Below are 21,183 nucleotides of genomic sequence, written 5' to 3'. Positions count from 1 at the left end.
CCGCATCGAGCAATAAGAACGTAATTCTTTAAAAAAAATTAAAAAAAAAAAAACTTTTCAATTTTTACCACAGTTAGAAGGGCACGCGTGATATCCTTTGAATGCTCTAGAAAAAAGTTTTTCCTCTCTCCTGTAAAGTTGCGATTATGTGACTTACATCCGTCTGGCTCTGAGGTACAGAACTAAGTATCAATTCTCCTTTAAAAAGTTGAAAAGGCTGTTAACAAGAAGAATTTAAGTACTTTTTAACGTAACTAGCAATTAAGAAGAAAGCTTTCGGCTGCTGGTAAAAGTTTTGGCTCCTTAAAAAATTGCTAAAACATGGCTCAAACAGGCATATTTTAGTGTTATCCAGGACTGAATAGACAGATCAGAGATAGTATGTTTTAACAGTTATTGTCAAATCTACATATTAGTATTAATTGAATTTTTTTCTGCAGTACTGCAGCTGTGCGTAAAACTCAAAGCAAAAATTTTGAGTTTTAAATATCCCCTTATTCGAAAAAAACACATAATTTTATAGGTAATATGCAGGTAAAATGCTGATTCACCTCCCCCCCCCCCCTCAAATGGTATACAAGTGCGTATCAATCATTGCAAACGTCATAGTGTAAATTTAAATAGCAAAAGATAACAAAAGTTTAGACACACAAATGTTGTAGTTTGTATTCCGTAGCTAATTATTTCGTTCCCTTCCAGTTCTCACTCTCCTTCTTTTTTTTTTTTTTTTTTTTTTTTTTTGTCCGAGAGAGAAATTTTACAACTAGCAAACATGAAAGATTTTGGGAATTCGAATTCAAATTGCATGTTTTTACTTTTGTCAGCCTAAACTTTGAAATCACTTAAAAAACCGTTGACGTAATTTTTACACATGGCTTTTGTTATTTAGGTTGGTAAAAGTAGAATCATGTTAAAATTTTCTAATTCAAAAGCCTCAAAAAGATAGTTAATTTTGTTAAATGCAACAATCTTTCTCTAATACATAAATTTTATTTGTTCGCTCCACACCGTTGTTTTATTGCTTTTTCAATTTACTTTAATTTGAGTTTCGTTTTAACTATATTTCACTTCATGATTTTCAAAAATATTTTTGAGTTTTCTTGCGGCAATTACTAGCTCATTTGCTTTGAAGACCACGTGAATTACACATCACTAACATCGGAACAAACTGCTTTTCCCAACTCTCTTATAATACACACGGTTTTACAACAGAAATTTTATTTAATAATGTATTTTAATGAACTAGTTATTTTGTGGCTGCATTTGTTTTACATGTTTAATATCTCTACAAAGTCATATCTAGATACATAGATTGACAGCATTAATTAATCCAAATTTCTTGCTACTATTCTAACTCACTCTATAGAATATAGAAAAAAAAAAAACTACTACTGAAGTTTATATTTCTAATTTGATACAATGGTTTTAAGCATTCCATAAATCTTCACATTGCTTTAATCATTAAAATAAAATTTGATTAAAAAAAAATTAAAATTTGAAATAATTAAAAAAAAATTCCTTACCTACGTTTTGACAAAATTAAACGACAACAAATGAGTTTTTGTAACGACTAAGCAGCTTGTGATAGGTACAGAATATAATGGAGAAAATTTCCATTCCCTTCAGCTTCGCGTCTTTATTGTTGCGGTGGAGTTGACTAATGCTGTCATCTGTACTAGACGTTAAATCCCGGTTATCACAAATTTGCCATTTCAACTGCGCTTGTGCGCGGACTTAGCTTTTTGGGCTTTCTGTTTTAAGATTTCGTGTTGCTTGTTTATATTTAGACTGAGCGAGAGTCCCACCAAATTAATGAATGCGATTAGAATATTTTCACAGCGATTTCGTGATATATTATATGAAACTACGCATATGAATAAGTGATAATCTTAAGAGAAAAATGACACTTCAATATTTATTAGTTTGGAAATATTTATTTAACATAAATGTAAAATACGTTGTGTACTTCAAAAATGATTGAAATGTATTAGTACAGAAATCCGTCTTTTGCGAATATTTTACGTTAGGCGTAAACAACTTAGTATTATACATTTTTATTTAGGTTGAGGGTTCGACTTTGTATTAGAAGTGATGCTGCAATTCTAGTACGCTCTTCTGAGGTTAAAAATTTGGTCCTGAAAAGGGACAGACAAATCAGACATCAAATCCATTAATAATTAAGACGTAAAATTTAATCTTTACTGAGGCCTAAAATCTAATTCAGAGAAAACTTTGTGATTTCTAATTTTTATCTGTTTTGCCATCTAATATTTATTACCAAACTTAAAATGCATTAATAATTATTAATTTTAGCAAGATTTTTGAAATCAGCTAAGTCCGCGCGCAAGCGCAGTTGAAATGGCAAATTTGTGATAACCGGGGTTTAACGTCGAGTGTCATCTGTCGATAGTTAAGCCAGTTATTATCTGTGTTAGGGACAACGATGATCGCCTACTAGATGCCTCTTAACAAATGGCTACCACTTCCGTGGCATTCGCAAGGGTGAATGCCCAGAAGTCAAAATGTTAACACATTTGGAAACAATAACTGATTTTTTGTAAGAAATTTAAAAATAATGTTTTAAAATATGAATAATGCTTTAAATTTATATTCCTTTTTTTTATTTGACAGATCTGAGTGATGAATTGGATAGGAGTGCTACTCTTGTGCACGGCTGCAGTCACAGTTAGTGCCAGACACAGGAAAGGTGAGGAAATATTCAGTTCTTATCTCCAAATAAAATTTTAGCATTTATGAAGAAATTCTAATGATAGAAAAGGCTAAGAAGTAATCTGAACAATTAATATTTGAATATTCTAAAAATAGCGCTACAGAAAAAAATTAAAAGGTTTCAGCTTTATGAATATTTAAAAAGTTTACAACCAAATTTTTCTAAATGAATTTAAAATGCAGTTTATATATTTTTTTCTTGCATTTTTCTAAATTTCTTTTGGAAGCTACCCAAGCTGCAGAGCATATCTCTCAGCGTTGTAGCCAATAAGAATGTTATGAAGGTTTATTATTAATATTACGTTAATTTACGTTATAAGAACAGAAAGAGAAGCTGCGAAGCTGTTACCAAATATTTCCGTTTATTCGAGTATAAAACAATTTTAAGTTATGCTTTGGTGTTGCGTTATTCTTGTTTTTAAGTAGTTTATTTTACTTTCAGAATGGCTAGAAGAGAATCGGAGGAAGTTATCTTGGGAAAATAGACCTATACTTTATGAACCAGATATTCCTGTATGCACGCGAGGTGCTGGATTTTACCGAGATCCAAATGACTGTAGACAGTTCATTCGTTGCGTAGATAACTTCAACAATGGAGAACACTTCACTACGTTCGTTGGACGCTGCGAGCCGGGACTCGTTTTCGACGAGAACACGAGCTCTTGCAACTGGCCAGAGCTGTCAGCCCCCTGTTTGAAATCGCCAGACAGATTACGTAATCCCTCGAAAGTGTCTCAACCGCAGCAAGTTGTCCAAAACGAAATTCCCGTGGAATCAGTACCACAAAGAAAACCTTACCCTTCACAGGAACATGTTTTTCAAGAAGTAGATAATGAAAATATTGTTCAAATACCACAAAAGGAAGTATATCTTATTATACAAGAAAGCCACACAATCCATCATCAACCATCACAGAAAGAACACGTGCAACAAATTTCTCAAAATACTCATATTGCTCAAGAGCCAATTATTCAAAACGAGCAGAACCAGGTAATAAACCAACAGTTTAACCAACAGCAAGAAGTAGAGCAAGCTAGTTTGAAGCAAATTTCACAACAAAGCGAAGTGCAGCATGATTCGTTTGTTCAGAAAGAAAGCGGCCAAATACCTCAAAAACAGGAAGAAGTTTTTGAGGAAGTAGCAGACTTCGCACAACAGGAGAGTTTCGATACATCTAACGACCAAACCAGTCAGGGTTTTGGACAATCGGAAGTACAAGCGGGTGCATTTCAACAAGTCGTACAAAAAGAAGATGGCAAATTTGAAATCGTTTCAACTGAAAATGAAAAACCCACACAAGGACAAATTCAACAAGAATGGTGGGTACCCGAAGAATCCCAGTCATTTTCTACAGCAGCCGAGGAAGAAGTTTCAGAGACTCAGCTTTCCCACCCGGAAGAGATTCCAATTTTATGCTCAGGTGAAGGATTTTTTAAGCACCCTTCAAACTGCAGTCGCTTTATTCGATGTGTGACTCTACAGGAAGGAGTGTTCTCCGTTCATTTCTTTGAATGCCCAAGGCTACTCTCATATGATGAAAAAGCAAGCTCATGTGTATTGGCAAACGTTAGTGGTTGCGAGCAAAGAACGAGGAAGAAACGACAAGCTCAAAGCTCAGGTTTAGAATGCAATGATGAAGGATTCTTTAGGCATCCGGCAGACTGTAGAGCGTTTTACCGATGCGTTAAACAATCTCCAGGTTCTTATAAGACGCAGATGTTTTCTTGTCCTACAAATTTAGTTTTCGATCAAGAGTACACAACATGCAACTGGCCGGAAAAAGCCCCACCATGTGAAAATCGGAGGCAGATGTACACACCAACTAGAAATCCGTACGCTGATTCTGCAAGAAGACCTGCCAATAGACAAACACAAAAACCATTAAAAAGAAAAGAACAGACAACTACTAAACCCAAACTTGATTACCTTGATGAAGCAATGTCATCATTGGTAAGAGTCCGTACCACACAAAAACCCCAAACTACGACAAAATCAGATTTTGAAAGAATCAAGCCAAAATGTAATGGTCCAGGCTTCTTCCGCAATGATCAGGACTGCACAAAATTTTACAAATGTGTTCAGAGAGGGAATTATTTCGTACGATACGAATTAAGTTGTCCTAATAATTTTGCCTACGATGAAGTTTCCAGAAGGTGTGTTGCGCAAAGATATGTACGTTCCTGCTCTAGATCTTATAGACCATACCCTCCCATTCAATATGACGAAGAAAGCCCTTCCACAAGCGCAACACCTCAAGCCGACGAAAAGCCAAGAGAACAAGGAGACGGCCCAGTTTGCGAAAAAGAAGGTTATTTCCGACACCCTGACGACTGCAATAAGTTCTATAGATGCGTAGATTACACTGGAGATGAAAAGGAGTTTGTTCGTTACGATTTCAACTGTCCTGAAGGTCTCGTTTTTGACGAAACAAACAGCGTATGTAATTGGCCAGATCAGAGTTCACCTTGCGAGGGAGGCAATGACAGAGACGGCTCTTCTGATTCAAGTGACGAATCCGGTGGTTATTCAACGTCAAGCTCCTATGAGAGTACAACAGAACAGGTACAATCAACTACGAGTGAACCATCTCAAACAACATCGAGCTCTTCAACAGCTGGAAACGACGGAGATGGATCAGAAAAGGGAGATGGTGAAAATGAATCAAAAGATGGTTGTACAAAAGAAGGGTTCTATCGAAATCCAGATGACTGTAATAAGTTCTATCGATGCGTCGATTTTAGCGGAGACGGAAAGGAATTCGTGCGCTATGATTTTGACTGTCCTGAAGGCTTAGTATTTGATGAAGTCAACAATGTTTGTAACTGGCCAGATCAAAGTCCTCCTTGTGACGGAAAATCTCAAGGGGAAGGGAACCAAGGTGAAGAAAAACCTGATGAAGGAAATCAAGGTGAAGAAAGACCTGATGAAGGAAACCAAGGCCAAGAAAAACCTGATGAAGGGAATGAAGAAAGGCCAGGTGCAGGCAGTGAAGAAAAGCCTGGTGAAGAAAGTGGGGAAAGACAAAGCAGCACCCAAGAAAGCGTTTCAGAAACTCCCGAATCTTCTACAAAAGACACCAATGGTCAATCGACTGATTCTTCCTCTCAGAAAGGTGAATCAAGTACAGGTGAATGTCGAGAGGAAGGTTTCTTCCGAAATCCAGATGATTGCAGCAAATTCTACCGATGTGTTGAACAAAATGGCCAATTTACTAAATATGACTTTGCTTGCCCTGAAGGATTAGTGTTTGACGAAGTAAACAGTGTATGCAACTGGCCAGAACAAAGTGCTCCTTGCGAAGGAGGTAAATCTGGACAGGGAAGCGAAAGCACAGATGCAGGAGAGACAAGTGACTCGGCCTCACAATCAACTGAATCCTCGTCTGAAAAAACGGAAGGTTCAACTACTTCCTCCACAACAGAACAATCTGCTGGGCAATCGACGGAAGCACAAGGAACAACTACCTCTGATAGAACTACGGGTGATGCCACTACCAGTGGAGGCGAGCAATCTAAAAGTAGTGGAGAATGCACGCAAGAAGGGTTCTACAGAAATCCAGATGACTGTGGAAAGTTTTACCGCTGTGTTGATTTTAATGGGGATGGGCAGCAATTTGTTAAATATGATTTTGATTGCCCCGAAGGGTTGCATTTTGATGATGTCAACAGCGTGTGTAACTGGCCTGAACAAAGTCCTAAATGCGAAACTGGTGCAGGCTCAGGAGAAAAGGGGTCAAGTAAAAACGAAGGAGAAACGACCACGCAGGCAGGAGGTGTGTCTGAACAAACCACGTCAGAATATGAGAGTTCTTCAGACTCTCAATCCACTAGTGACAGTAAAAGTTCGGAATGCACAGAAGAAGGATTTTATAGATGCCCAGAAGATTGCAATAAATTCTACCGATGCGTAGACGAAGGAGACGGAAATTTAGTACGTTATGACTTTAAATGTCCAGATGGCTTAATATTTGACGACAAAAAGAAAAAATGCGATTGGCCTTCGTCGGAAAACAGTTGTGACTCTTCATCGACAACAGTACAAAGTACCACTACGAAAGCAACTGAAAGTTCAACCACTGCGTCAACAAGTAGAACAACTCAAAGAGCTACAACAAGGCCTTCGCAAGAATCTACTACGTCATCCACAACAAAAAGCACCTCATCTTCTGCTGACGGCTGCACCGAAGAGGGTTTCTTCAGAAATCCCAACGATTGCAGCAAATACTACCGCTGTTTGGATGAAGAAGGAGACGGTTCTTTTACAAGAGAAGATTTCTCTTGTGCAGAAGATGAAATTTTTGATGAAGAAATGAGATACTGTAATCGAAAGGATTTAGCTCCGCCATGTGAGGATGAAAGTAAACCTTCCGAAAAACCAAGTGATAGCTCTGAATGTAAAGAAGAAGGATTTTTCAGATGCCCTGAAGATTGTACGAAATTTTATCGATGTGTCGACGAAAAGGGAGATGGCCAATTAGTGCGTTATGATTTTCAATGCCCTGAAGGATTAATATTTGACGGGAAAAACCAAAAATGTGACTATCCTTCTTCTGAGTTGACTTGTGACACTTCAGCAACTACTGAATCTGGACAAACCACTGATTCTGGATCATCATCATCAGAGGGTGGAGCTTCATCTTCAAATCAATGTACAGAAGAAGGATTCTTCCGCAACAAAGAAGACTGCAGTAAATATTATCGCTGTCTGGATGAAGGAGATGGTACTTTAACGCGAGAAGACTATTCTTGTGCAGATGATGAAGTTTTTGATGAAGAGATGAGATACTGCAACCGAAAAGATTTAGCTCCTCCTTGCGATGGGGACGAAACTACTACTGAAAGTTCGTCTGAAGCAAATAAGAAGTCTGAATGCACAGAAGAAGGATTTTTCAGATGCCCTGAAGACTGCACAAAATTCTACCGTTGCATTGATGAAAGCGGTGACGGTCAAAACTACACGCGTTATGATTTTGAATGCCCTGAGGGTCTGATATTCGATGGTAAAAACAAGAAGTGTGACTATCCCTCATCTGAAGTAACTTGTGATTCTTCATCTGGTTCTGAACAGTCAACAGAGGCATCATCTTCGACAGCATCGCCTTCTGATGACACTTCCGGTCAGTGTACAGAAGAGGGTTTTTTCCGAAATCCCGAAGATTGCAGTAAATATTACAGATGTCTTGATGAAGGTGATGGTAACCTCAAAAGAGAAGATTTTGCATGCGAAGATGATGAAGTCTTTGATGAAGAAATGAGATATTGTAATCGGAAAGATCTAGCACCACCTTGTGATGAGCAATCTAGCACTTCCAGCTCATCATCTACAATCAGCGACTCATCATCTACAACCAGCGACTCATCATCTACAACCAGCGACTCATCATCTACAACCAGCGACTCGTCATCTACGACTAAAAGCTCCAGCGGTGAGAGTTCAGAAAATACAGGAGAATGTAAGGAAGAAGGCTTTCACAGAGACCCTAATGACTGCGGTAAATTTTACCGATGCGTTGATTTCGAAGGAAACGGGCAGTCGTTCACCAAATACGAGTTTGAATGTCCTGAAGGATTAGTTTTTGATGAGACGAATGACGTATGTAATTGGCCATCTTCTGTACCATCTTGTGAATCCTCTAGCAGCTCTGAAGAGACAACATCTGATTCAACTTCATCTACAAGTAATTCTGGTGATTCATCCACAACTCGAAACGAAGATGCAGGAAGTACGCAATCATCTACAGCTTCAAGTGAATCGTCAACTGCTGCAACAGGAGAGGAGTCCAATCCGGATGACGGTACTACATCGTCTGGTGATCGCTCTACGTCAGATTCATCCAGTGGAAGTAAGTCATCTGGCGATATTCAATGTACAGAAGAGGGATTTTTCAGACATCCAGATGACTGCACTAAATTCTATCGTTGTGTTGACTTTAAAGGTACTGGAGAATCTTACACGCGATATGATTTCGAATGTCCTGATGATTTAGTTTTTGATGAGGTAAACAGTGTTTGTAACTGGCCAAATCAAAGCCCTCCTTGTGAGGGCGGATCGCAAGGTAAGGGAGAAGAATCCCAGACTACATCAGACAATGGTGGTTCTCTAAGTACTACGGAAAGCAGTGGTACTTCCACATCAAGTACCGATGATCGAGGAACAACCTCACAATCTAGTGGCACATCCTCATCGGATGAATTTCAGTGTCAAGAAGAAGGCTTCTTTAAACATCCTAATAGCTGCAAAAAATATTATGAATGTAAAAGAGATGAAGATACCGGAGAACTCGTAAAAATTGACTGCGAGTGCCCAGAAGGTCATGTGTTTGATTCAGAAGCTTGGTATTGCAACTCCGAAGAATTAAGTCCACCTTGTGATGACGGATCTTTTAAGTGTACTGAAGAAGGATTTTTCCGTGATCCAGAGGATTGCACCAGATATTACCAAGTAACAGGACAGGACCCGGAGAAAATGACTTTTCTAGCCAGAGTTTCCAATGCCAAGACGGTACTGTCTTTGATGAAAGCGGACGCTATTGCAATGCACCGGAACTGAGTGAACCTTGTGATGGTTCTTCTAGTACAACTGCGGGTGGCAGTTCATCAGCTACAGAGTCATCGGAGTCTAATACAACTGCGGGTGGCAGTTCATCAGCTACAGAGTCATCGGGGTCTAGTACAACCTCATCCGGGTCTGACACAACCTCAAAACAATCATCCGACCAAGGAGAGTGCACTCAAGAGGGTTTCTTCCGGAATCCCGATGATTGCACCCAGTATTATCAATGCGAGAAAAGCGAAGAAACCGGAGGGTTTGACAGAACCGATTACACCTGTCCAGATGGTCGCATTTTCGATGAGGGACCAAGTTACTGTAACGATCCTGAACTCAGTGAGCAACCTTGTGATTCCGCTACTACACAATCAGGTACAACTCAACAGCAGGGAAGTGATTCTGGAAGTGACTCTCAGACCACTTCTTCCTCTGGCACACGCAGAGGAGGTGGTAATCCTGAATGCAAAGAAGAAGGTTTCTTCAGACATCCGGATGACTGTAACAAGTTTTACAGATGTGTTGACTTCTCTGGCTCTGGAGAATCGTACGTCCGATACGACTTTGATTGCCCAGAAGGACTGCATTTCGATGAAGTGAATTCGGTGTGCAATTGGCCTACGATGACCCCACCATGTGAATCTAATAGCAGAGCTTTTCTACAGTGAATATTACGGTCATTTCTATAGTGAGGTGACATATTCTGTCTAAAATGTAAATATTATGCACGAATTCAACTGATGAAGCTGTTTACTGAAGGACGAAAATGCAAAGGGTTTTCATAGTAGCTATTCATATTGCTCAAGTCTGGGAAAAGCCACTGAGGCTTAAATTTTCCTATTTAGGGGTCTATTTCTTCGATTTAATGTTCCTTTATTTTATGAAGTCGAAAAAAAAACTGCACTCTTCTTCTGGAGCAGAAAAAAGTGCAGTTAATTTACAAAGACTTTTTTAAAGACTATCATTTCGACAAATTTCGTCAAAATGTCTCCTTTTATTATGCAGTTTTTTTTTCTATTTTTTGCTGATTGAAATAATAATGGCGTAGGTCAATAAATATGATTGACTGCATTTCTATTTTTGAAAAAAGGCTAAAAGACTTCTATCTAAAAATATTCCTTCGATTTCTTCTCTGAGAAAGCTGAATTTAGATTCCGAATCGTTTTGCTAAGCCATGGCTAATCGTAAGTTAAATCGGGGATAAGTTTCATATGCAGTTATATACAAAATAATGTTCGAGGATCGATACACTCGATCGCATATTGTCTCCGAGGAAAAAACCCTTTCTTTTTTGCTCTTCTTCATAATCATGTCATCGTCTCCTATATGTCACGTGATAGTCTACAGAGTGCCAATCTGTAAATGTACAGATCTTTGGTTGTGGTTCATTTTATTTATTTATTTCATTATTTATTTCTTCGTATACTCTGCCGTCCATCTCTTTCTGCATGATAGCATCATATCATTATGTATTTCAACACATCAATGGAAGAAATAGGCTAACTGTGTCTGATGCAGGCTACTTATAGATAAAGAGAAGTTTGGAACATTCTTGTTTTAAGAGAAATCATGATTGCGATTTCCACTGGGTCTCAGTTCAAGCTAATGTCGTTTAGCTCAATACAAACGATTGCATTTAACTCATGCACTGATCAGTTAATAATCAGCACTTCTTTATTAACAGTATAAAGGCATAAAAATTGCTCAGCTCACCGCAATATCTTGCTTTTTATTGCAGCGTTTTAAAGTCCTTCATGTTCAAACTCTACCATGCCAAATTATTGGCCAAGCATAACCTACAAGTCACTATGAATGCTAAACTTAAATATTTATCTACAGTCATTTTCTTTATCAAAGTTTTAAAATGTTTACATTCGTTTGTAAGAGTTTCGATTTAAATTATGTGTGGTTTTCTTTAATTATACAAAATATAATAATATATTAATTATACAAAATAGAATAATATTTTTTAACGTTTGATCTTCCTGGTTTTAAATGTTATCATTTATCATAAAGCATAAGTGTTACAGAAATAATACGTCTTAAAACAAATAGGTTCCAGTATTTAGTGCATTTAAACATTCGGTAATCTTTCTTTGAACGTAATCATTCAATCACAAAACAAATAATGTCCATCATTTCCTGCTTCTTTTGAATGCAATTGCTCAATCATAAAGCTAGCAATTGTACAGTATGAAGAACACTTAAACGCTTCATCATCCTATTGTTTTAAATTCAATAACTCAGTCACAAAACAAACGATTGTACAGGACTAATCGCTCAATCATAAAAACAAAATGATGATCAGTTTTTATTGCATTTTTAAGTTTCTATCAACTTGCACTTAAGTGCTATTAATTCAAACTCAAGTAAATAAGTCCAGTATTTATTGCATATTTAAGGTTCGATCATCCAAGGTTTGAATGTAATCATTAAAATGAGTCATCGACTCATGAGAATGCTGTCATTTATTTATATAGAAAGCATTGTATCCAACATTTCACTGAATTTTAAAATTTGATCAAGTTTTATCTGACAGTTAAAATTGTACATCAAATAGATATATTTTAAAGCTTTAATTTGATCTTACAATCTTACACGACATTATTTACTTGTCAATCTTCTTTTGCCTTGTAATTTCAAAATTTAAATCTAATTTGAAATAAATATTGACCATGGAAAACATTGACATAAATATGGAAATCACACTATGGGGATTTGTAATGCAAAATGGTTTGTGGAAATTTTGAGCGAAAGAAAGAAACAGAACAAGTTACCTAAAAAATATTTTTAAAAAAAATGTGACTTTGGCCTTGATTCCCCATAGGTTCCTCGAATATCTCAACATGTCTAATTCAAAAGTCATCTGGAAAAAATTGAATTAGAGCAAAGAGAAAACCATACAAAGACTGCCGTTTGTCAAAAAGAATTTAAACTGCAATAAAATATATTCAATCTGAACTTTATAAGGAATTAATTTAGGACATTCGTGACCATTTTACACTTAGTGGTGTCGGATATTATTTCTGTAACAGTTGCATAGTATTTCATGATACATTTCTGTAAAATTGCTGAATCATTAGTTATATCTTTGCTTTTGTAATTTACTAAATAATTAGTAAGATTTCAAGGAATATATTCGTTTGTATTGATGCTTTATTATAGCGACTGTGCTATATAAGGCTTAAGTGGAGAGCTTGTAGTTTAATGATTTGAAATATAATTTGTCGTGAGAATATTAAAATTGATTAAGGGTGATTTCAGAAACAATACTTCGAAACTTTCGATTCCTATGCAATGGTTCTATTGTAAAAAACTGTTTTCTTTATCTACAACTTCTACCGTAGCTTTATGTAAACAGGGAATTAGATCACTGTTGTTCTATTTTGTTGTGATTTAAAATCCAGCCTATATTTTTGTAAACGGAAAATGCCGTCCAAGTGCCTTATACCTGCACGAATTGTTCTGATCCAATTCAAAAATAATTTTTGATTTGTGATTTTTTTATTGATGAAAATAAAGTTACTTTTTTTTAAATCTTGCGTAGCATTTTTATTCAATTTCAAAAAAAAAAAAAATCATAATCACTGCCGCGCTAATTCAGTGAACCCACTTTTTCATTTAAACAATTTAGTCGCATAATTATTGGGCGGGGGAGATCCCACTAGGCTTGACCTACCCTCATCGAGTTTCCCAAAATTGTTATTGTTATCATAGATGAAGAGTAAAAGTTGCAAATAAAACGTGAAAGTAAGAATGTCTACCTCTTTCACGTGAACTAATCAGGGTTGCCAGGGGTTGAAAGGTGCCCAAAAATGAGTTATTTACCCTCATCGAGTTTTCGAAAATCGTTATCATAAATAAAGAGTAAAAGATGGAAGTAAAACGCTAAATTTCGGTTCCCTAATCAGGGTGGTCAGGGGATTAAAGGTTTTCAATGAGGGAGATAATTTACTTCTCATCGAGTTTCCGGAAATTGTTGTCATAAATGAAGAGTAAAAGTTGTAAATAAAACGCTAAAGTAAGGTCGCCTACCTTTTTCCGATCCCTAAGCAGGGTTGCCAGAGGTTAAAAGGTGGCCAAAAATTAGTAGTTTACCCTCATCGAGTTTAAAAAAATTGTTGTCATAAATGAAGAGTAAAAGCTGCAAAGAAAGCGTTAAAGTAAGGTTGCCTACACCGTTAAAACTACAGGTTGCATTTGGCACCTTTCAGGGGTGAAACGCTTGTTCACCAGCGACACCCAATACGAAGCCGAAGTGGCACCTCTTACTAGGGCGAAAAATGGGCACCTTTTAAAAGACAGGCAGCGGTGGTGAAAAGAAGGAACCTTCAGGTGGAAAAATGGCACCCTCACTGATTTCTACAGTAGATCCTCTTCCCCCCACCCCCGTATTGTGTGCGTTTTTGAATATTATTGTGTTCTATTTATTGTTTGGGTTTATGATACACAAAGTCTTGGTACTTTTTTCACATTGAATTCATTTTGGATTAAAACTTGTCATTTAAGGCATTTGATCACATTTCAGACTTTCCAACATAATTTAGAAGTGTTCATGACTTCAATAATTATTTCGTATTGCTAACAATAAACATTTTTGGGGAAAATCCCTGAGACCGCAGACGTGACAAGCAATGAACACCATATATTATTACACGTGATAGAAAAAGCCATACATCACTATGTTAAAACGGTTAACTATAAACAATAAGCAGTACTCAGTTTACTTTATTGAAACACAACTCTGAAAACACTAAAAGCCTGTTGGAAAGCCTTAAATGTAAAACGATGATTAAATGCCTATACTTACGCAAGGTTTTGAAGGTTTGTCAGAGAAATGTTGAATTTTAATCCAGTTTCGTTGTATATTCAATGTGAAAATTTAATGTACCAACAACGACGTTGCAGCATCTTCGTCCACCATTAAAGTGGCTGAATTGAACTTATGCCGGAGTGCACAGCGCATGTGCGAGCGAGGCACCTTTGCGGAGGAAAAGATTCGCTATTGGCTACTGCGTGGGCTGATGCCCCTTCATCACCTTCTTTCACCCACTGAGGTGCTAAAAGATATCGGAACAATATTTCCTAGCCTCCATATCACCCTGTGGCTCTGCCTTTGCACCCTACGGCAGAAAATCGCACCCAGCTGGCACCTCTGGTTATAACAGTGTACCTTTTTCCGGTCCTTAACCAGGGTTGCCAGGGCCTAAAAGTTGTCCAAAAATGAGTAATTTGCCCTCATCGAGTTTCCACATAAGTTATATAGAAAATTTAGGTAAAAATATTAAAAAACCGATGGTACACGCTTGTCAATCAATAAAAGCAAAAGAATATGTTTAGATTCGTGTTGGAGCATGATATGAGAACGGTGAACCTTCGAACCCCAGTCTCGCTGACATTTCAAATTTCCACACTCCTTTAATATACCGTCGCATAGCCGGCATGCCACAAAATTAGGGGGTCACCAGATTTTCAACATCACTTACCTGATCCTTTCTGGCATGCCGGAAAAATCAAGGTTAGGAAAAAAAAATACTATAACAAATATATGTTCAACTTAAAAAATAATATAAGTTCTATGCATATCTTATTTGTATTGATAAATAGTTTAATTTCGGAAAAATATTAACTAACGATGTAATTTCTTATTTTAACAAAAAAATATTATTCAATAACAAATAATTTTATAAAAATTAAAGTAAAACTAAGCAAACATTTAAGCACTAAGTTACCGTCCCTAAGCCAAGGTTAAAGAATTTGCCATAGCTATTCAATAAATGAAAATTAACCTCCTTAAAAAGAACCAAAAATAATTTATTTAAAAAAATATATATTAACGAATTACAGTAACAATGGTTTGCTTTCTGATTGGAACTGAATGGGGATATTTACTTTTGTTTTTGTTTTTTTGCAAAATAATCTCCGAATTATCCGGCATGCCGAAAATTCGATTTTTCCGGCATGGCATGTTGGTCAACCTCGCTTTTTTTCCGGCATGCCGATTAATACGAGGTAATACGGTCGATATCAAAAGGTATGATTGAAACTGAAAACAAGGATGGGGGAGATTTCGTGTCGCCGAAACTGAGGGGACACCAAACCTGCCCCCCTCTCTTGAAAAATTCCTGTGTGTGCCTCTATTCGCTTCAAATAAAAGAATCGGCTGCAGACATTTCATTTACATAAAAAATGAATCGCGCTAAACTTGCTCGGCAAATGCGCTATCCTCTAGATAAAATCATTATTGCATAGCCAAACCCGTTCGAAATTCATGCAAAACTCATTTAAAGCGCTTTTTATTCATTGCAGTATTTTAATTTATACATGGAAGAGTGCTTTTGTACTTTTTAAAATGAGGCATCCACAATGCAAATCAACCGCTTGGGATTCTTTACTTAGAACGAAATGTTTTCTCAAACAGTTTTTTTAGCAGATGAAAACAGACCCTCAAATCGCAGTCTAGCTATTTATACAGTTCACTGAGTTAACAGTAAGAAATCTGCCAAATCAATGACTCCCTATATAACCGGTAATGAAGACTGCGGAGAAATTTATTTAATCTTTTTTAGTTGCTAAATATAAAAATAATAATAATAAATAATGACAACAGCACAGCAGCTTAGAAAAGGAGATTTTCTTTTAAATTATGCTATTCACTAATTTCATCAATCACTTAAACTCCAAAAAAAAAAAAAAAAAAGTTTGGGGACCGTTCTTTCGATTGAACGACAAAAGAGAGATTGTGCTAAGGTGCGCCATTGCTCACTGGAATCTTGCATATTTAACTCTAACATTTTTATGAGCATAAATTACACAATAGAAACGATCTTTTCATATGTTTTTGTATACACGTATAGTATTATATTTTTTGCATTAGTTCATTATTATTTTTGTTCACTTATATGCACATAATACCCAAGGATTGCTCATCCCAATCCCCCTGGGAGCGAAGACGTATCCCCCGCCCCCTTCCAAATACTGCAGATTCCTGCAGATTCCTTCAACAATTTCAACACTCCACAAAAAACGAAAAAAGATCAATCACACCTCCGTAAAAAAATTTCAATTTTCCGTAAATCAAAGCTTGATCAAGAGATGAGGTGGCATATTTAAAATAAAATGAAGTGGAATGGAGACCTAATGTATCGCAAAAAAATTACCTCATCCGTTCAAAATGTTAAAAGTCCTTTTTCTAAGGCTGCTAACGCTTGTATTGCAAGAAAACAAAAATATTAGGCGAGAAATTAAAAACTTTATTATGGAAAACCCAAGCAAATAATCGTGTTTGGCAAAGGAAAATTGGAAGAAAACATTACCACAATATGTTTATCAATAATTAAAATTTACAATGAAGATAGGAGTTACGTAGCCAAACTGAAAGGAAGAAGGGAACTCCAAACCCTTCTTTTTTGCGTCACCAAAGCTGGCCTGGAAGTGAGTTTTTAAAACTTAGGTTTCGAAAAAATCCCGGGAAAATGTTCTCAAATCCCGTCCTTTACCCTAACGTCATTAAAGATTGCCTACACCTGAGTATTTAGGACTGCAATTTCGAAAAACCGTGATAGTGCTCCCAACGTAACGTCCGAGAAACGCCATCTCAATTAATCATTCATCATCATTCTCGGTCGAATAAATTTCATCTTTTAGACTTCAATTTCAAAAAAAATAAAACTCCCTGAGGTGTCCAGAAACTGTCGTCCTCCAAATACTACCGAAAATCCTCAAAAATTTCATTGTTAAGGCTTCAATTCAGAAAATTTTTTTGGGGAGATCTCCAAAACCTCCTATCCCTCTAACAGTATTTAAAATCGTCTACGACTGCATTAATTGAATTTCAATTTTGAAAATTTGCCAGGAACTCCAAATCTCTCTGCCCATTAACATTACCAAAAATCTTCTAAATAAATTGCGATCTGTTAAAAACTGCGGTTTTAACAGATCGCAATTTTTTCGAGAGAATGCCCCCCCCCCTCTTTCTCTCTCCCTCGCTCGCCAACATCATCGAAAATGTCTTAAATCTCGATTTTAGTGCTTCAATAACGAAACATTTCTGGTCACGAGCCCCCTTCAAAACTCCCCCCCCCCTTTCATTGAATGTTTGCTTAAATTACGTTTTCGGAGCTTTAATTTCAAAAAATTGGTTGTGAACTAGATTTTAACAAAAAAAAAAAAAAAAAAAGACGTCTACAATCGCGTTTTTAAGGCAATTTCGTAATTAATAAAAATTTCGGGGGGGCGGCGCATCTGTCCTCCCCTTAATTTCACCATAGATCGTCTAAAACTGCATTTTTCGAGCTACAATTTTCAAATTCTTCCCAGGAGAGAGCCCCCGGACTCCCCTTTAAGTGTCATAATCAGAAATAATTCATAATTGAGAATGCGTCCTTGAAGTTTTTGCATTTTGAAAAATTATAGAACGATGACTCCGAGTCTCTTCCTCCCTTAACATCACCATAGATCGTCTAAAACTGTCTTTCAAATAACTATCTTGAAAATTCCTGGGGCAGAGTCCCCGGACCTCCTCTCCTAAACATAATTAAATATAACGTACGACTGTGTTGTGAACTTAAATTTGGAAAAAAAATATCGGGAGAGGCTATTCTGGACCTACTCTCCACTTCCTCCCGAACTTAAAATATAGTCTAAAACTGCGTTTTAATGTCTTCAATTTCAACATAATGCAAGAAGGCAGCCCTCTGACACTTCCTAATTCTGACTGAATATTATGCTTATGTTTAAATTATATTGCTAGTATTAAGGTCTAGTAATATGACTATCCTTGCTAAACCAGAAGCCAAATCTTTTCTCTCACTTTCTGCACATTGGAACATGCGTTTGAAATAGTTAAGGGACAGCCAAAAGCGTACCCCCCCCCCCAGGTTTTTTGAGCCAGTGACGGCTCTGGTATACTCTTTCCAAAATTTAATGACCGTGTCTTCAATGAAGGGAACATCACAGACGGCATGGAGTTGGTGTCCGTTTCAAAGCTGGATCAGACGATTTGATTTCTTTTCAATCTATATATATAAAAATGGACTTTGGTAAATTCGTTCCCTAAGATCTCAGAAACTACCCGGCAGATTTGGCTGAAACTTCCACCGTTTGTTCTTTTTGGTACTGGGGAGGTTTGTAGATCAGTTCGATAAAAATCCGATTGATAGTTCCTTTTTTATTCTAATTTGTCCAAATTTTCGCATAAATGCCCCAATATGACGGTTAAAAATACGTGCACATGTTAAAATTATGTGTCCATCGAAAGCGCTTATTTTTCTGCTGAAGATGGCATCTGTTAGAAAGTTCTAAGTTCTATGAAAAACGAGTTATGGGCTTTTTTTTTTTTTTTTTTTGTTCCATGTTCGAAGGCTTTCCTCAACCCAATTCATTATTTAGTGTATCATCTCAACTCCCAGTTCATAGTTAGAATTGTTGAATGTTTTTATGTTTCGTCTGACTGTTTGAAGCTTTTCTCAAGTCGAATCTTAAAGTAACGTTTTTTCCTCAAGATTGGCTAATAATAACTATAGATTTGGTTGATTATTTTCCATTTAAACGGAACTTTAGTGTAATTAATGGGATTTTTTTATTATTTGTGCTGATTGGATTTTTTTATCATTATCCAATCTAACAGCAGAAACCTCGCCAAAATTTATGCAGAAAGATTTCAGTAGCGGATGCATTTGGCAGTTTTTTCAACTGTCACGGCTTTTGAAGTCAAAGACTACGTAATAATGTTTGTCAGCTTTCACCATGTAAACAAAATATCGTCAATCAAAGAATCTTTAAAAACTTTTTTTACTGTAAAATAATCCAGCAACTAAATTAGGCAAATCCATAAACAGCACAAAAACTTCCATTAATGTGCTTTGTGCACAAATTCAAACCATCGCTAAATTTTACTACTTATTTTGGAAACATTACGGATGAAATTGTTTAGCGCCATTTTATGGTGACCAAAAGTATCTTAGCATATGGCGACAATATCTCTTTAACAAAAATTAGTAGCATACCGTTTTACAAAGTAAAGAGGGGGAGCATTATCCAAGGTATCCCAAAACGATTCCCGCAAATTCAGTAATATTTTAAATCGCACCTAGAACCCACAATAATTAAGATTTTCCAAAATAACTAAAGCAAGTTTAAGGAGATCACGGGCGCGAGGCTACATTTTTAAAAACAGTTCGTTCTTCAATAGACATACAAAGAAGGTAAGACTCAATGTAAAAAAAAAATAAATAAGTATTAACTGATAAATCTTTTTAAACATGTGAAGTTTAATTTCATATTTCGGAAATTCTTCAAATTTGTATACGCTTAAATTTCGTGTTTTTGTTTCTAAATGTATACTATTTTGCTCTTTTTACTTACTGCTACTTTAGTTTTATGAGTAAGGAAGAAGCTAGATTTTAAGTCACGTCAAAAAGGTGTTCTTTCACTTAAAACAGAAAAAAAAATGCAAGTAACGATTGTTTCTGATAATTATTGCTAACCCAGGCAACGTCGGGTATTTTTGCTAGTTTTTTATAAATTTTCTGGAAGTAGCACAATTTTGCATGATGAATACATGTGACAGTGATGAGAGGGAAAGAGGTCAAAAATGTTTTATTGCTTGTAATAATTCTGATCAGTATGCTCTAGTCTCATTGATTCATTTGCACCTTGACAATCGTTAAGAACTAGTTTTGAAGTTTGAGAATAACATATTTTATTATCCTCCAATCAATAGTTAATATATTTTCTTCATTAACTAGCTTAAGCTTAAGAAGAATTTTTCATTTCACTTTACCCCCATCTTCTCTACCATTTTTAAACTGATTGTTTCAATTTATCATTAGATGTTTTTATTTAAAACTTTCAGTGATGTTGGTTTTCAATGAGGGAAGTAGAACAGTGTGTTCTGAAGGTGTTTAATTTATTTTTCGTAAATCATATTTACTTTCCTCCTTATCTGATATGTATAAAAGGATATTTGATTCGTTAAAATTCTCGAGTTCTGATTTTCGATGTGTGCTGAATGGCTGAATCCATTTTTGAGAATTTCCGAAAAATATCTGTTACGGTGTGTGTGATCCATCATTTTTGGCTATGCGACTTCTATTTTTGAAAACTTCCAGGAGAGCGCCCCCACTGTAACGCCAGAATAAGACCCTTTTTATCATCAAGAGTCATCTAAAGCTGCGTTTCTAGTACTGCAATTTTGAAAAATTTATAGGAGAGAGCCCCTGATTCCCCCCTCTTTCCTTAACACGATCAAAGACAAGCCTAGAATTGCGTTTTTGGTGTATCAGTTTCAAAAAATTGCCGGGAGAATGATACCGAAATTCACCTTCCACTAACATTATCAAGATCTATCAAACCTGCGTTTTTAAAGCTACAAGTTCAAAAATTTAAGTGGAGCGCCCCCCCCCCCCCCCCAATCTCGTCAACATTATTAAAATATCGTCTTAAATTTGGTTTTCAGAGCTTCAATTTCGAGAAAATTTCGGGAGAGCTTCGGAAAACTCTTTTTAGTAACGTCGCAAAGGTTGGCTACAATTGCGATTTTAGAGCTTCAATTTCCCCCAACCACATATAGCGTTTTTAACACTTTAATTTTGAAAATTTTCATGGGGTGAGTCCTAGGATCTCTTCTTTCCCTAACATTACCAGATAGTCTAAAACTGCGTTTTTAGGACTACAATTTTGAAACTAAGGAGAGCCCTCCTTAACACAATGTTAGACTACCTACGATTGCGCCTTTGAAGTTTAAGCATTAGTAAAAAACTCAACCGCTCCCTCCTTGAAATACTTCTAGATCCACCCTTGTTTGTTACAGTGCTTACTTTTTTAAAAACGTTTTTACAACTAGAACAAAAAATGCTTCGCATTTTTTGGTTTCTGATAAAAGCGTGTAATTGAATGGAAATGTGA

The 21,183-nt window shown here is 36.4% G+C and overlaps 1 protein-coding gene across 1 annotated transcript; it reads left to right on the top strand.

The window, feature by feature from the left end:
* The first annotated feature begins 2,639 nt into the window (after nucleotides 1-2,639).
* LOC129220577 (dentin sialophosphoprotein-like) lies at nucleotides 2,640-12,808 on the top strand. Its single transcript, XM_054855009.1, is given in 5 exon segments — nucleotides 2,640-2,707; nucleotides 3,173-3,459; nucleotides 3,646-3,720; nucleotides 3,820-9,169; nucleotides 9,172-12,808. Coding segments are annotated over 5 exon segments (6,552 nt in total). The 5' UTR covers nucleotide 2,640; the 3' UTR covers nucleotides 9,945-12,808.
* Nucleotides 12,809-21,183: the final 8,375 nt, after the last annotated feature.

Source organism: Uloborus diversus, chromosome 4 (assembly GCF_026930045.1).
Source record: "Uloborus diversus isolate 005 chromosome 4, Udiv.v.3.1, whole genome shotgun sequence".
Classification (NCBI taxonomy): Eukaryota; Metazoa; Arthropoda; class Arachnida; order Araneae; family Uloboridae; genus Uloborus; species Uloborus diversus.
Note: the sequence above shows the minus strand (reverse complement) of the source record. Positions and strands in the feature narration are given on the sequence as shown.